The following is a 15,961-nucleotide window of genomic DNA, read 5'->3' as shown; positions in this document are numbered from 1 at the left end:
AAAAAAAAAAAAAGGGTTGACTGGACGACTGTCAGGGAATGGAGGGAGGCCGGCTCCGATTACAGAACTGCTGCAGGCAGAACAGTTATGCGGCATTTCTCTAACCTATAGAAGTGGAAAAACTAACCCCAGAAGCTCTGAAAACCAAAACCAAAAGAAAAAATGACTGCAGGTTGGAAGATATCAACTAAAATGCAAACAGAAAAGAAAATTCAACAAAAGACCCTGTTTGGGAGACATTTTATATAAATAATAGTCGTTTTCTTTTTAAAAAGTCATTTTGAAAATAAAAATAAAACCTAAGTTGAAATCAGACAACAGGTTGGTGATGGATCTAGTCTGTCCACACCTTCCCTTTCATCCAGCGCTGTACAGCATGCAGTTTTATGTCTGTGGTGTTTTAGCCTCATTACAAATGTAAATATAGAATTCTACATACATTTTTATCCCACTTTAATTCGTTACACATCACAATGTGTATTTAAAACGGCCATTGGGAGTCTGTAAAAACAAAAGTAGTCAAAGAAAACAGAAGGTGGAGAGATGAGGGGGGAGATTTTGTGTCCGGCTGAAACACTTGGCCTCTTGCAAAGATGATGGGAGGAGAGGGAGCAGAGATGACACTTTTGAAGGGCAACACTGAAAAAAAACAACAACAACGTCGCAGCCTCAGTCTGAGAGCTCAAAGATCTTTTCATGCCGTCGTCCTCTGGTCTCATATCTTCAGAAGACAGTGGTCCAAGGAGGTGTGGGGACATCAACGTCAGCAGGAGAACCAGGAAAGATCAACCTGGAGGAGGAAAAAAAGAACGGACTCAATGACCACTAAAGGAAACTGGGGCGCACGTTGGTACGACGGAGCAAAAGGGCCACCATCAAAATAAATACATACATTTACAAGAACAAAGTCGTAAATTCAGGAGAAAAAAAGTCATTTTAAGAGGATACATTTGTAGAAATACGACAAGTTATAATTTCATAAGATATAAATAATGAGATTAAAGTCGTATATTTATGAGGCAAACAACTATTGTGTTTCAGTTGTTTATGATAGAAGAAGAGCGCTTTGTAAGCGGTTACTTCCGCATTGGTTTCACAATAAAAGGAAAGTCTTTTAGGGGTGAACATTGACATTGAAAAGGATGAGCAGGACACTGGGACTCTTAAGAAAAAAAAATCTTGACCCTTAATGTGTGGATTTCCAGCAGGTGACCCCGCTTACACCGTCGGTACAAGAAGTCCAAATAAATTATGGAAAACAGATTCCTATGAGCCAAAGCCTTATGGCATCATCATAAATGGCTGCATTGATGGATTTTAATTACACCACCAACTGTATTTTCCAAAAAGCATGACTTTTTCCTTGTAAAATTACGACTTTTTTAAGTAATAATTTAAATTTTCATTTTTATGTTGGCCCTAATACTCTGTCGTACTTTTGTTTTACTTTCACAGAAAAAAAGAAAGAACATTTTTCCTTGGGCCAACACTGAGGAGGAAGACAAACGGACCAAGGACGAATGTTCAAAAGGAAACCATCAACCCACAGGGTTAGAGAGACACGATGATCCTGCAACCCACTTTCTATCAGTTAGGGTGAGTCATACCCTGAATTATGAAAAAATGAGAGCACACTCTTTACTCTGCACTGTAGCCATGACACACAGAGACAGGAAGAGCAGCTGTGGGTGGTGGCTGGAAAAAGAAGAAGACCTGTTTCGTTTTCATTGATGCTCTAAGTAAATATTTGTCTCGCTCCGCCTGAAAGAAGAGCCCCTCGCCGAAACAATGGATTGTGGAGAAATCTGTCTTGATTTTTTGTCGTTTTTGAGATTGTGTAAGAAAACGCCCGCGTTTGCCTGTGGAGAGCTGATGAGTCACGGCGTTGCATGCTGAATATCAACGGATTCTCTCTCCATTTTCATGTCCTCGCTATGCTCTCTCTGCCACTCTCCCTCTCCTCATCTCTCAGCCTGGATCTGCAGCACATGTGTAAACAGGCTTCGACTGGAAAGGCGCATGGCTGCACGCTTACTGGGTGTGTTGCTGTCAGAGGAAGAGGAGAGAGCCGTCATTGCTGTTTACAGGCGGAGAGCTTGCGGATTTTGCTGGCTGTTGAGACCCCTTTGCGTGATGGGTTGGATGAGGAGGAGGATCTGCGTTCGGTTTTGGCCTTGCTATTCAGAGAGCCTCCTTCTGTCCCGTTCACACAAACTGGTTTGGCTACAGCTGGACAGTAATCCACGCTCTCCTCTTCCTGCTCCTCTTCTTCCACTTGTCCTGAAATCACACACAGTTCAGGTTAAGAACAAGTTCAAAACAGCTTTTTCAAATCACAGAGTGACCAAAATGCTGAAATAAAACATCAAACTGTTTATTTAAAGACCCACTCCAATCATAATCATGTCTTTGGGGTTTTAACATGTGGCATTTTTCTGATGATAGAGGACATATTTAAAGAAAATGAAGCTTAAAATAGTATTTCTGAGTACCTCTTTACTTAAATCGTTGTAAATTAGGAGCAGATGCAAAAAAGCTGTTGGATTAGGTATGATGTGGAAGCTACGACCGATGCTCCGCTCCATTCTGATGCGTCCACTTGGAGAAGAGTTTTCCTCGTCTGAGCTGGAATCTGGCTCAAAATATTGCTCCCAATATTTTTTGCACCCTTAAAGTTACGTCAGATGTAAGCTGGCAGCAGACTGTGTAAACGGATGAATAACGGGAAGGGGGGGGGAGTTACTCCACGCCAACGATCTCCACCCACAAAGACGAATTGCTAATGTTTTTTTTAATCTTTTGGGCTGAAAACGGCATTATCCTAATTAAAAGACCGCTAAAGGAGACAGCAGACAGACCATAACGCTCTGTAGGAATCAACAGTCAGTAACAGTAACAATGCCAGTCAAAAGCTTCTACAATAGATCAAAAGATGATTGGAGTGGGAAAACATATTTGTTTCATGGGAAGCATCTTGTATCCTCTTTGTCGGTGGGAGTGGAAATTCAGAAAACCCAGCGACTCCCTCAGCTCGACTATATTTAGATCACTTCATTCACATTTTGCAGCTCCGTTTCATTTTTATGTGGGACACCGCTTGTGTACACCGAATGCAGCATTTACTTTTACTGCCTGTTACCTAGCAACGTATGAAAGGCCAGAACTATATGGGGTAAATACGCCACAAGAGATAGGAGGGGGTGTAGCTCAGTCAAAAGTAAGATTCTCTTGTCAAATCATGCAAACATCTGTCAACAGCCCATGAAAGTTTGCAAACATGAAGACTGCTCTCAGCATTTCCGCCTGAAGGAAAAAAGGATGGGGACAAATGCAGCCGCTTTCAGACCTAATCCTCTCATGTAACATCCAGACCGATGGCCTCTTTCACAGCCAGTGTTCTGACTCCATTCATGGTTACAACTTTACATCTCAACAAAACACACAGCAGCAGGCAGAGATGCTGGTGAACATCTGTCAAAGCAACAAAGAATTAAATTGGCTTAATGCCATTATAAATAAATATGATGATTAATAATAGATCAATATATCTGCATGTGCCATTTTAAAAGCCGTTTACAGTCCACAAAAAAAGGAAATGTGAACTTGTGCCAAGTAGAGCCATGCGGCACGTTAACCTGCTGTTCACATCCGGATTGTTCCGGAAAATTCACACCATTTGATTGAGAACATTCAGTGAGATCTCCTGCTGCTATCTTTAATGCTGGATAATTGTGGATAAATCCAGACTATATTCTCAGTCCAGCTACAATATTAATATATTTACAGGACGTCATCCAAATATGGAAGAAGGTCACTGAGGCCATGTACATGTGCATCAGTGGTGACGATTGTTTTTGTGTCACGAGATTATCAAGCGATCATGTTAACAGTATCATCTGAAAATGTTCATTAAAAAATGGCCGTTGACCGCTTAAAAAGGGATTAATCCACACATTTGCCCATAATATTGAAGAATATGAAGGTCTTTCTTTATGTGCATCTCTTAAGCAAACTCATTTTGTTCTTTAATATCTGAGAAAACAATAAATCCAAAGTGATCATGAAGACATGATGCGACTGGAAAACAGAAGACCAGGAGTGCAGGATTACGTAATCGACTGTAAATCTCTCTGAATGGACTTTAAAGACGGAATAGCAGAGGCATGAAGCCTCTTTAGCAGACCTGTTGGCTTTTATTCTGGAAGAAAAATTACTTTATTTAACTATAGTTATGCATATTTGCCAGATTTTTGGTGATTCTATTCAATCAAAAACATACACATCCAAACAATGCCCGACGGGGGTCATCTGAGATGGACAATGCCACAGTTATTAAAAAAGATATCAGCAGAGTTATTTAAAGACCATTTTTAAAAAGACATCAGTGGAGCTGTGAGTCTGCAATTTAGAAGTTGACAGACTCAGGATGAAATTATTAAATAATATCCCTTTCTTACACTTTTTGCACTAAAAACAAACAAAAGAATTAGAAAAGTGTGTGGGGCCAAAAAAGACAAACAAGCTCATTTGAAGATGATAAGAAGGCATTTAAAAAAAAAAATTCTATTCTGCAGACAAGAAAGAAGAAAAAAGACAAGAAAAGACACCAAACTGAGGTAACGTCCTGTCATTTCAGGAGCAGGTGTGGGCTGCGTGTTACCTGGCACTGTGAAGTCCTGAGTGTATATGATCTCATCCTCGCCATCATAAAACTCGTCGTCGTCCTCCTCTCTGTATCCGTGCAAATCCTCCAGGTAGGGAACCACCGTCATGCTCCTCCAGGGGTCTCTGCTCTCCGCGTTGGCAGGGATGGGTACGGGGGGCTCAGCGGGTGGGTGTTTCTTTCGCACCCAGCTGAGAGGAAGTCGACAGGTTCACATCAAAATTAGCAAAGCCGCATTTAGCCCAATAAATGGCAGATTTAAGTAAAAAATGAAAATGTTGGTAAAGGTTGACATCACTTACTTGTGTTGCCTAATGTTCTGTATAGAAAACCTCTGTGCAGGGTCATACTCAAGCATTCCTGAAGAAAATGCACAAATGAAAAAAATAAAAATGAACCCCTTCATGTCCAACTTAATGTCCAAATGTATAAAAAAAATATGCTACAATGTTTTTTTCATTCAGGGTGAAGATAAATGAAATGGAGTCCTAGATTTAATGGTACGTTGTGAATCAGTGGAACACAGCATAAAGGGGTTAATAAAAAAAAAATTGAAGCTAAAGGAGACAGCAGACAGACCATAACAGTAACAATGCCAGTCAAAAAACATACTAAGTCAATTTGCAAAGCTTAACTGCCGCTTCAAAGAGGTTTCCTAATGACTTTAATGAAGGATGGATCTGGGGTCAGCGTCTAAGGCAGGGGTCGGGAACCTATGGCTCGCGAGCCATATATGGCTCTTTTGATGGTCACATGTGGCTCGCAGACAAATGTTTAATTATCCTTTTTTTTTTCATTAGACCAGTCCTTCTCGGGCGCGATGCGATCCCAGAGGCGCGCAGTAGTAGCGGTGCTTGGAGAGAAAAATCTGCGCCAGCATTATCACTTTACTATTATCTATTATTTCACAGAGTTTGTACCATCTGGAAACCTGTGAACTGCCGTGCCTAAAACTGCGCGCTCCCGTCTCTAAGAAAGAGCGCGCAGATGCGGGGACGGGATGTGTGAGGAAGAAGGCAGAGGGTGGGGGGGTTGGGGGGGACCGGCAGCAGGTGAATCGCGCAGGGATTGTAAAAACGTAAACCTGCTGCCCGTCACTCACTGCAGCGTGTGAGTGTGTGTTTGCTTCCATGTCTTTCTCACATCTAAAGAACATTCAGACCTAAGATCCCGTTTAAAGTCTCAACACCTGCATGAAGCAGAAACTCACCACGTATCAACCAGACTAGACTATCAGCAAAACTACTACGAGAAATACTCATCATTTATTAGCAACAGCATAACAATGTCATTAAAAAGAATCCACAGACTTATTGTACTTTAAAAGTGTTGAATTACATCAAAGCACACATTCACTTGTATATTTAGTTTTAAACATATTGTCGCGGACTGAGTTTAACTTGGCTGTTGGGCCGCGTTAAAAGTTCTGGAGTTCATGGAACGCATCGATCAAGCAGAGATCTGATTGGCCCTCAGATCTGTCGCTCAGCCTGTTGTTAGGGAGTTTGGACCAATGGGGTTCAGCTATGGGCCGAATAAGGAAAATGGGAGGGCTGGAGCGGGAGCAGGGGAATAAAGTTGGGAGAAGCGCTCTCGTCTCGGCGGGAGAGACTTAGGAGTTGCTGAGTTAATTGTACGGCGTTTGTTAGGGGTCTGCAGTAACCAGAATAAAGAACCTTAAAAGAGGTTAAGTCTCAGTGTGGTAAAGGGACACTACATTAATGTATGGCTCTTTCGAAATTACATTTAAAAATATGTGGCGTTTATGGCTCTCTTGGCCAAAAAGGTTCCCGACCCCTGGTCTAAGGGCTGTAGAAGCCATTCGAGGCCGTTCCCAATAACGCCTTTTTTCTCCCCGTCGGCAGAAAAAGGGCAGAAGGCAGAGCTGAGAGCGCTGCGCCAGCTGAAGGACACCTTTTGTAGTACTAAGCTTATTTTAGAGCATGTAATTATGGACCGTCTCTGAAGCACTGCGTCATCCCAGACAGACGTCACACATCCGCAACACTGGGAGACCAGACCGAGTGGGTTTTTATAAAAAAGCAGGAACATTTCACTCTGCTTCTAAAGCGCGGCAGACACTTTTTTTTTCCCAGTTTGGCATCTTAAATGAAGATTAAAAGCAGCTTCCTTACTATTAAAAAAAAGGTAACAAAGACAACAAAAACATTTTTTCCATTTATTAAGAAGCAGTTAGTTTAATTTTATATTAATTTTTTACAGCAGCAACTTTTTTTCAATAAATATTTCAATAAAAAAAAGGAATACAGTTCCATTTCCTCTTCCTTTTTGCAAGGTAATTAACTACAACGCTCATGAATTTAACAGAAAATCTAACTTTACTGTGATTCTATTCTAGGGTTCTGATTGTTTCTACTGATCAGCTCAATGGAAAAGTGCTTCATTTTACATGGGAAAGGCCTCACTTGCAGTGATTTTAAAGGACATAGCACCCCCTACTGGATCTATGCAGATAAGATCCAGATTCCCAAGCCCTTCCTTAAATCGTATAAAGAATTTCATGTTATGAGGATTACAGCTAAAAGATTCATTTCTATACTTTTGAGAACAAAAAATTAATGACTGACAAGTGCTGTTGTCTTGCTGCGAGTTGTGCAGTCGTATGTTTTAATAATACTCCTTTAGTGTGTGTGACATTTTGTCGTTATCAGCTTTTTAAACCGATTTGATGATTTTTTAATATTGTGTGTTGATGGTTATACGGCAGACCAGTTTCCCCCTTTTGAGACTTAAGAAAGCCTTCATTCATCAAACTAAAGTCACTTTCAGACTCCTCCTTTGGGAAGCAAATCAAGAAAAAAAAACAGTCCAAGAAGACTATGGATCACAATATTTATTATTTTCTAAAAAAAAAAACCCTGCAATAGGTGAAACCTTTTAAATATTTTTTTTACAATAACTCTAGATGTTTTAAAGCTCTACATTTCCTAAAGACACACTGGACATTTTTCTCTCTTGTTTAAACTCAAAGTTCAAACCTTTGAAAAAACAAGTCCAGTATTATAGAATGAAAACAAAGATCTGCTCGCAATTGAAGATTCATATAGATTTGGCTAAATGAATGCATTCTGTACAGGAGACACAACACGGAGGAGATTGATTAACAAAGTTAACAGCCAATCACGGCGCAGAACATAAGGTGGTGTAAAAAAAAAAAAAAGCAATAAAACAACTGGACAAAATGACACCAAAGAGATCAGCAAAACAGTGAAACTACAAAAGCTAAAACGGCTATATAGTGAAGAACCAATGTCATTCAGAAAACTACAGAAATGATTTTAGGAAAGTCTCACAACTGGTAAGCATAAATCAGAGTTGATTTTTATAATTTTGTGGATAAATGCAGCTAAAGACCTACAGGAGTGTGGTCTGAACAACACTAACCTCGCAGCAGATCTGACAGAAGAGGTCCACAGTCCTCCGGAATAGTGTAGTCTCCTTTTCCAATGTTCTCAAATAGCTTATAGATATTGTCTCCCTCAAACGGATAAAGACTTGTTGTAATGTTATATCTGAATGAAAAGAAGTAGTAAGATGGGTTAGGAATCATAAACAATTAGTCAAAGGAAACAAACAGTTTCACTCACAGTGTTACTCCAGCAGACCAAATGTCCACTTTAAACCCTGAAAAAGTATCCAGTCCATTGGCGATTTCCGGAGGCTGGAAGGCGGGAGAGCCCTGACTCGTGCGACACGTGTCATCTTCAGCAAATGGGTGAAGGGCCTGTAAATTATGTACATATCTTTAAAATGATTGACCTATTTTGTCGTCATTCTTTTAAGCCAAACAAAAATAAATCCATTTATTTTATGTGGATTAAGTGAATATGAACAAAAATCATTTTTCAAAATAAATGATCTTTCTTTGAATATAATCTACATAGATTTAAACAGACAGAAAACTTCCAAATGCCTTTTCTTACACAAGCACATGCCAACGTTCAGGTGGCAAGAACAAACAGAGCTGTCGAAAGGTGAAACCTGACAGAAACAACACAACCCAAAATCACCTCTGCTACTCCAAGGTCGGAGATTTTAAGTGCCCCATCCGTGGTTAGCAGCAGATTTCCAGGTTTAATGTCTTTGTGAACGATTCCCTGGCTGTGCAAATATTCAAGGCCATCTATAAGTTGGCAAAAGTACCTGCAAAAAGCAACAACAGAGAAAAAAAGGTAGCATTTACAAAAATCAATCAATCAATCAATACTGTGGTCAGAAAAAGCTTAATTAATTGAAAAGTCAGATTAAGTGGCTTTGCAAGAGCAATGAGACATTTACTGAACCTCTGGCTGCTTGATTTACAGAAAAGCTTGGCAAACTCTGATCTAAACTTAGACTTGCAGGAGCGACTCCAGAGGCTAAATATAACAAAAAAAAAAGAGAGGCTCAGACTGGAGAGCGAAGGGAGAGAAAAGGGAACTCACCCGTGAGCTTGGAACACTGGAAATCTTTTCTCTGGAACACTATCCAGCATTTCTTGCATCCCACAAACACAATACTCCATCACCATATACGTAAATCGAGAGTCAAGGAAATGCAACATACCAGATGCTTTAAAAAAAACAAAACAATCTAAAGCAAAACTTGACAGCCACAAATTTTTATTTTATTTTTCTTTGCTCTTTTATCTGTGGTTTTAATCCGATTAAGTCTACATTTAAAAAAGAAGGTTGAGGATATATTTTCTGCTTCTCCTCGTTGTAAAGTACGTCCACCAACTGAATCACATTCTTGTGTTGGAGTCTTCTTAGCAGCTGAATCTCCCTAAAAATGAAAATGAGATATGACAAGGAAAAACATTGTTAGGTTAAAAACAATGAAAACAAAGAATTCTGGGTCACAAAATGCTGGAAAATGTTTCCAGTAATTGCAGGTCAAAGTGGCAAACATTGCAGCAAGCAAGAGTCTGCTGACATCTTTCACAAGCCAAGTAACAGAAAGATTAGCGTAAGTTGTTTGTTCTGAGGACGGGATTAACTTGGTGAAGTACTGTTCCAGTGGAGGGTGTGTTATTTCTTTTTTTTCTTCAAAAAGCAAACAAACACACAAATTGGAATCTGCTAAATGAGCCCAGGGAACAGGATGAGCTTCACTTCAAAGACAATAAAGCAACATCAAACTCTGAAACCAACTGAAAAGACAATCAAATACTTACAAAATATATGAAACAATGTGGCCTCATTGATAAGAGACGCAAAAGAAATAAAGGAAAGGGTAGGATAATTGCAAATCCAAGTCCAGACACGTGAGAATATTTGTAGTTTGGTGCTCAAAACGTTGTCGTTCTCTCCTTCCTGCATAACACATGTGTGACCTTTAGGGACATAGGGAAGCGATATTGTTTGTGCCTCTGTTGAAAACATATACCTTCAAAAGACAAATAGTTCTAAAGACTATGGAGTAATGAAGACAAAATAAACAAAAGTAAAAGACAAAGAGAAGCTTTTCTTTGCCTCAACTTCATTTTCACTACAAATTCACGGTTAAAAAAGGCAAAACGAAGGGTCTTAATTTGACACATGGCTGCACCAGTGCTCAGAAAAGTATAAAAACTCATGCACTAGTGGGGGGAAAAACTCTAATTTTAACTGAACAATAAACAAAAAGGAAATGTGTAAAATGGTGCATCCAAACACCTAATGAAATCCACAACATGGAATCAGAGGCCATGTCAGCACAGAAGGCGCACGGACTGCAAAGACGGCGTCACTTCAAACGTGTACTGAAGGACCTTGCTCGCTTACAGGCCGCAGCGCTGACAGGACTGCAACACTCAGCGATATCTAACCAAACCAACAGCAGCAGCAACACATAAACAAGTCGCCAACATCTGAAGCTGTGCTCTGTTCAAGTCAATCAGGGTGTGTCTGCGTATCTGTGCACTTCTATCGTTCCTGAAAGGCCTTTCTTGGGGTGTTACCATAGAAACTAGGAAGGCAGTGCTTAATCACTGCAAGTAAGAGCTTGCCCATCCTGATAGATAAACTGTTTGGAAGACAGGAATGCCAAGCAGCCAAAGAGGAAAAATATCAGCTTAAGGTTATCAAAGTATCCACTCACAGAGACAGAGACATCCAGACACAGAGTGTAAAAATTCTCAAGGTCTATCATAAGCACAGCAACAGGAAAACTTGCGTTATAGACTGTGAAAAACTATGGGGGTGTAATCCAGCATCATCATCTACTTCCTCACACATTTTTATTGGCTCTTTTCAAAGCAACAAAGAGATTCAGTTTTGAAATGTATTCAGTTTCTCCCTTTACGGTCTTTCTGTGCAGCTGTAGAATTGTTTCTCTTCACTCCAACATTTGCTCTTTACACACAAACTCTAGAGTCACGGATGAAAACATAATAAAGAGGGCCAGAAATAGTGCTCATGGCTGCATCAAACAGGTTTTTCATTTTCAGCATGTTTGTTGTAAAGCTTGAAGGGTTAGCAGGGCTATTACCCAACTTCACACATTTTTTTTTTTTAATTTGCTGTTGGTTTCCAGTAACTGTTCTGGAGATCCATCTCCTTGAAGTGTTGCTGCCAACATGGAAAGCGTCGTTGTTGCGGACAAATAATGTCCCTTATCCACCATGCTCAGGGTGCTGTAAACCCTGTAAACACTACATTTCCTGTCCTTTTTGCATCAGTGATATACCTGCAGAGCACCACAACACAATGTAGCATTTCCAGTTTAGAAAATTCTTTCTCTTGTAAAAACTTTAACCCTTGTTCGACATGTGGAACAGATAAAATTCCATTTTCTTGTTTTTTTGTGTTTGCTAAAAGTAAGAGATTAAAGCACATCCTTCAGGAGGCAACAACTAAACAGTTCTATGCAGTTCGTTCCTGTTCCTGGAATTACTAGTCCTGCTGTTTTGACAGGCACAAGACCTTTTTTACCCCTCATGAAGGAACCCATTTATTCCATTTTCCAGAGCCATCTCAACAATTAGCAAAAGCCTGGATTCCTAGTTTAGTATGGTAATGTAATTAAAAGCTGAAATGCTCCACAGGGAAGAGACGATGCAGAAAAGATGAACATCCAATTTGGCAAAATAGTGATTAAGCTGCGATTAGTCAGTTCTGACAGCCATGTGAGAATCAAGTTATTTTGATCCTCATAGTGGAATCTCAGTAACAGAAACTCCCAACAACAATCAGGTTTAAAAAATAAAAAAATAAAACTGGTATCTAATTGATCTCAAATATGCTTTCTATTTTTAATTAATTGACAACCTATTGAACAAAGTGCATTTAAATACCATTTATATATTTGTTTTCTGCCAGACTTTAAGTCATGGATCTAAAGTGGAGGTTAGGAAATTGCTGAGCTGTTCTTTCACATTAAGAGCACGATTAAAATGAATAAAAACATAAATAAAAAAATTCATGGACATAAACACTAGTAAATAAACACAATTGTCATCTGGAGCTGCCAATTTATTCTATACTGCTCACTTTGCTCACCGAAAAGATGAACTCTTCGTTATATTTTAAGGAAGTGATGTCACAAAACTGTGGAGTGCAGTTACAGAATAAAAAAAATAGATTTGATCCCAAAACTAAAACTGTTTGTAGAAATGAACGAATCCGTCGTCTGATTTGTAGTTTTTGGAGATGCTAAATTATTCTAATCTATTTTCTGCATTGCTTTGTCAAAATAATTTAGTAGAAAACCTGCTGTCCTCATAAAAACTAAAACTAAAAATATTCCAGCAGCTTTTCTTCCAACTTAAAAGTTACTTTAGCGAGATTAGAAAAACAAAGACAAATACTGAAATGTGGTCGCCTCCAATGGGTTTTCCTGTGAATCAAATCCAATTTCATTTTAATTTTATTTAATTTCACTTTTCCAACTCAAAGAGCTTTAAATAAAAACACAATCTACTCTTAAAAACAAAGACATTACACTTCGCACAAGTTAAAAGCCAATAAACTGTTTTGGTGCTCAATTAACTAAATTTTAAAGTATGAGAATTATCAGCACAAGATTACACTAAAAAATAAAATGAAATAAAATAAAACTTACTTCTTCACATTGGCTTCACCGTTGGGAATCCTCCTAAGTTTCTTCTTCTTCAGGATCTTAACAGCCCTCCGACAAAGTGTTTCTGAGTCCAGCATTTCTTTAACTTTGCCATAAGATCCTTCTCCTAAAAGATCCCCCATTAAGTATTTTCCTATTAGCTTTGCCCTCTTCCTCCGTGGCTGGTAGATCACCTCTGTAGAATCAATGCGGTGGATGAAAGTGTCCATCTCCATCAGTTCATTTTCATTTAAATAGTCCAGATGATGCAGCTCTCCGGCACTCATGACTGCAAAGTTCAAACACTGCACCTTTAGCCTTGTGTGAAACACAATGTTTGCAAACGGCTTTAATGCTACTGGGGTAAAATCCACTGTTAATCTGTCAGCAGGAAATCAGGTGTTTCTATTCAAGGGGGAGAATTTGAAAAATACTGAAAATGGAGGAGGGAATTATGAGGCCTTGGAGTTGAGGGATTATCAGTTGGACATCTGTAAACATTAGGACTCTTCTTCCTCAAGAGCAATGAGAAGGGGTGTCTGCTGTGACAATTTAGCGCCTAGAACTCTGCATTAGGAACTAAAGCTATAGGTGCATTTGCAGAAAAAATTAAAAATATATAATTCTACAACATTAATCCTTTATTAGTCTCAATCACCTATTAATTTATTAATTACAGTACAGTTTTAGGTCAAGGCAATGTCTTTTCCCTCAAAACCTGGCAGCACGGCATTGCTGTCAAAGATCCGTACTGTGTGGCACAACTTCCATGGGACACACTAGGGTGGATATCTGGATGAGCTCAGATTGGAGGCAAAAAGCAGCAGGCTCTGTCCAATTCCTGGTGTCAGTCGGGAGGTCGACCGAACCGTCCAGTGTCAGGTGTCCTCCATCTCAACACTGTTTAGTGCCTGGGAAAAAGGTCAAGTATCAAATGAAAAACTAGTCAAAAATGTATTTCTCCCAAGACCAATTTATACAGTTTACTTTTCAATCCAGCTGTTTACACAACAACACCAGATTGGTTAACCTTCATTAAGACCCAAAGGGAGTCATTTGTACCACTGTTACTAAATCGAATAAGAATACATCTGCGATGGACAGGGATTCTTGGGATGCCATCAAAAATAATCCTTTACAAATATGTTCTCATTATGGGTCTGTTCAATATTTGCAGACTTATTTTTTTGTAGTACTTTGTTTTTTCTTGCATTTATAAAAAAAAGGATCAAGTTATAACGTAATATATATATATATATATATATATATATATATATATATATATATATATATATATATATATATATATATCTTTTAAACAAACTTTACTGACAAACATTGCACATACAGAATATCTTATAATACTACCTACAAAAATATTGAACTTGTGACAGGAGGTTGAATAAAAACAGCAAAAAGCAATAATACTTAAAATATTTAAAAAAGAAAAATAAAGGCTAAAAATATTTGGGAAAAAAAAGACTCCTAAAGTTTTAAATGAGACCAAGCTTCAACTGGTTAAACAGTTCTTTCTAGTGCAGGATTCAATCCTTTACAAGTCTCTCTCTTTTATTTTATTTAAAAAAAAAAACTATCATACAGGTTTTTCTGTTAGCATATTTGCACTTGTGTATGTGATATTTTGCCATAATTATAAACAAACTAACTATAAATTTTCTCCGTGTTTAATTTCCCATGAATAAAATATAACAGTCATGTAACGTTAGTTCTTTCCAGTAAATTAGCACTTAATCAGGTATTAGACTTATTAGAACAAAAACAAAACGAAGGCAGAGTTTAATGGGAAAAAAATACATTGATGGTGGAAATGACTTTATATTAAATATTATTATTCCAAATGTACGGGCGCCTTTTTCCCCACAAGAACTTCAGAAACTTAGCTTTTTAATTGAAATCCCCCTTGGGCTATGGTTAACTTAGTTGACAGCGCTGTAAAGAGTGGAGTCAAAGTCTGCTTTATTACACATAATTCTAACTTTGAAAAGTTTATCGCCAAAAAAAAAGTTAGAACAAAGGAACATCTGAATGTAAACATTTAAAGAGTTTGGACGGTTGGTTAGCGGCTAAGCTAGGTCAGCAACTCTCGCTGAGTGAATGAGCAATCTTTCCCATTCGAGCTGTCACTTGCTGATTCTTCAGGATCTACACAGATGTCGGGCCAGTTAGGTCGATATAAACACAGAAGCAAGCAGCGGTAAAAACGATTACCTTTTTCGGTAAAAGTTGAGAACTGATATGCAGGCAAGGGAGATAACCGAAACGTCGTCACAAAACTGCAGCTAACGGTGGATGTGCAGCACAGCAGCTAGCAAAGTTCGTCAGAGGCGAACACAATTTCCTGTCAACACTGCAGGATACTTTTCCACCAAGAAAAATCAGACCGGGATTGATTTAACTCCCGGAAACAGACCGAACAGATAACAAAAATGGAACTACTAACGCACGGCTAACCGCTGGCTAGCAAGACGCTTATGAGTCCCATGTAAAATGCCAGCTAGTCGCTTTGCAAGCTAGCACTAGTAGCAGCCTCCCGGTACCGGCTCTTACCTTAATCCATATGAACCGGTCTCCACCGCAGTGTCCGTCTGTCCTTATACAGTGAAATATCGCTCGGAATTCTGAGCCCCCCTCCGAGAAAACACTTAATAATCTCTGACAATTCGTAATACTCTTTCCTCTCAGGTTGTCGCCATCTTGTTTACCTTCCTCCCGAACTTGCGCAGATTGTGCCGAACGTTACTGCGTCAAATCAAAGTTTCGTCCGCTTCCCGGAGGCGCAGGAGCGGCGACAACTAGGAATGTCTCACGGCGGGTCTTATTATTTTTATCATTTGTTAGATTTATCCTTTTTATTTAATGCATGACTTGGATAATAGTTTATACCTGTTATACAGGTAGATCGTTTATTCAATTACAGAAAAAAAAATTCTTGCAGATTTAGGGCACAGATATAAAAATAAAACATGAAAAAAGAGAATAAATAAATAAAACAAAACATTTGTTCCATAAAAAAAAAAAAAAAGTAAAAAAATAAAAATATTTGTAATGGGACCCTAAAATAAGTAAAACAGCTTTATTTATTTATTTGCAAACGAGCATTAACTCTTAAAGATAAATAAAATAAAACCAATATTAACCAAGAAAAGATGTATAAGGAACCAGGTACTTTTGAACGCATATGCAAAAGAATAATTAATACAAATAAAAATATTAGATATTTAGTGACCTTTGGTCAAT

At 38.6% G+C, this 15,961-nt stretch overlaps 1 protein-coding gene across 2 annotated transcripts; it reads right to left on the bottom strand.

Annotated features, from left to right (window-relative positions):
• Positions 1-368: 368 nt before the first annotated feature.
• On the bottom strand, positions 369-15,509 carry stk11 (serine/threonine kinase 11). 2 transcript variants are annotated; one of them, XM_011486713.3, is made up of 11 exons: positions 15,272-15,509; positions 12,707-13,614; positions 9,365-9,448; positions 9,109-9,198; positions 8,695-8,827; positions 8,272-8,408; positions 8,069-8,196; positions 4,966-5,023; positions 4,661-4,854; positions 2,036-2,280; positions 369-790 (listed from the first exon to the last, which is right to left on the bottom strand). In XM_011486713.3, the coding sequence occupies exons 2-10, from the start codon at positions 12,988-12,990 to the stop codon at positions 2,072-2,074; spliced, it is 1,317 nt and encodes a 438-aa protein (XP_011485015.2). In that variant the 5' UTR covers positions 12,991-13,614; positions 15,272-15,509; the 3' UTR covers positions 369-790; positions 2,036-2,071. The 2 variants fall into 2 exon arrangements, with proteins under 2 accessions (XP_011485015.2, XP_023820714.1); XM_023964946.1 differs by lacking the exon at positions 15,272-15,509 and adding an exon at positions 14,933-15,166.
• Between the last annotated feature and the right edge of the window lie 452 nt (positions 15,510-15,961).

This window comes from Oryzias latipes, chromosome 17, assembly GCF_002234675.1.
Source record: "Oryzias latipes chromosome 17, ASM223467v1".
NCBI lineage: Eukaryota > Metazoa > Chordata > Actinopteri > Beloniformes > Adrianichthyidae > Oryzias > Oryzias latipes.
This window is presented reverse-complemented; position numbering and strand designations above follow the sequence as displayed.

Bases quoted from the DNA above. Each gene is read 5' to 3' on its own strand.
- stk11 (XM_011486713.3), bottom strand. From the start codon at position 12,990: ATGAGTGCCGGAGAGCTGCATCATCTGGACTATTTAAATGAAAATGAA. The intron at 4,855-4,965 runs GTAAGTGATGTC...ACTTCCTCTCAG, and splicing joins CAGAACATTAGGCAACACAA to CTGGGTGCGAAAGAAACACC. The intron at 2,281-4,660 runs GTAACACGCAGC...GTGTGATTTCAG, and splicing joins TCAGGACTTCACAGTGCCAG to GACAAGTGGAAGAAGAGGAG.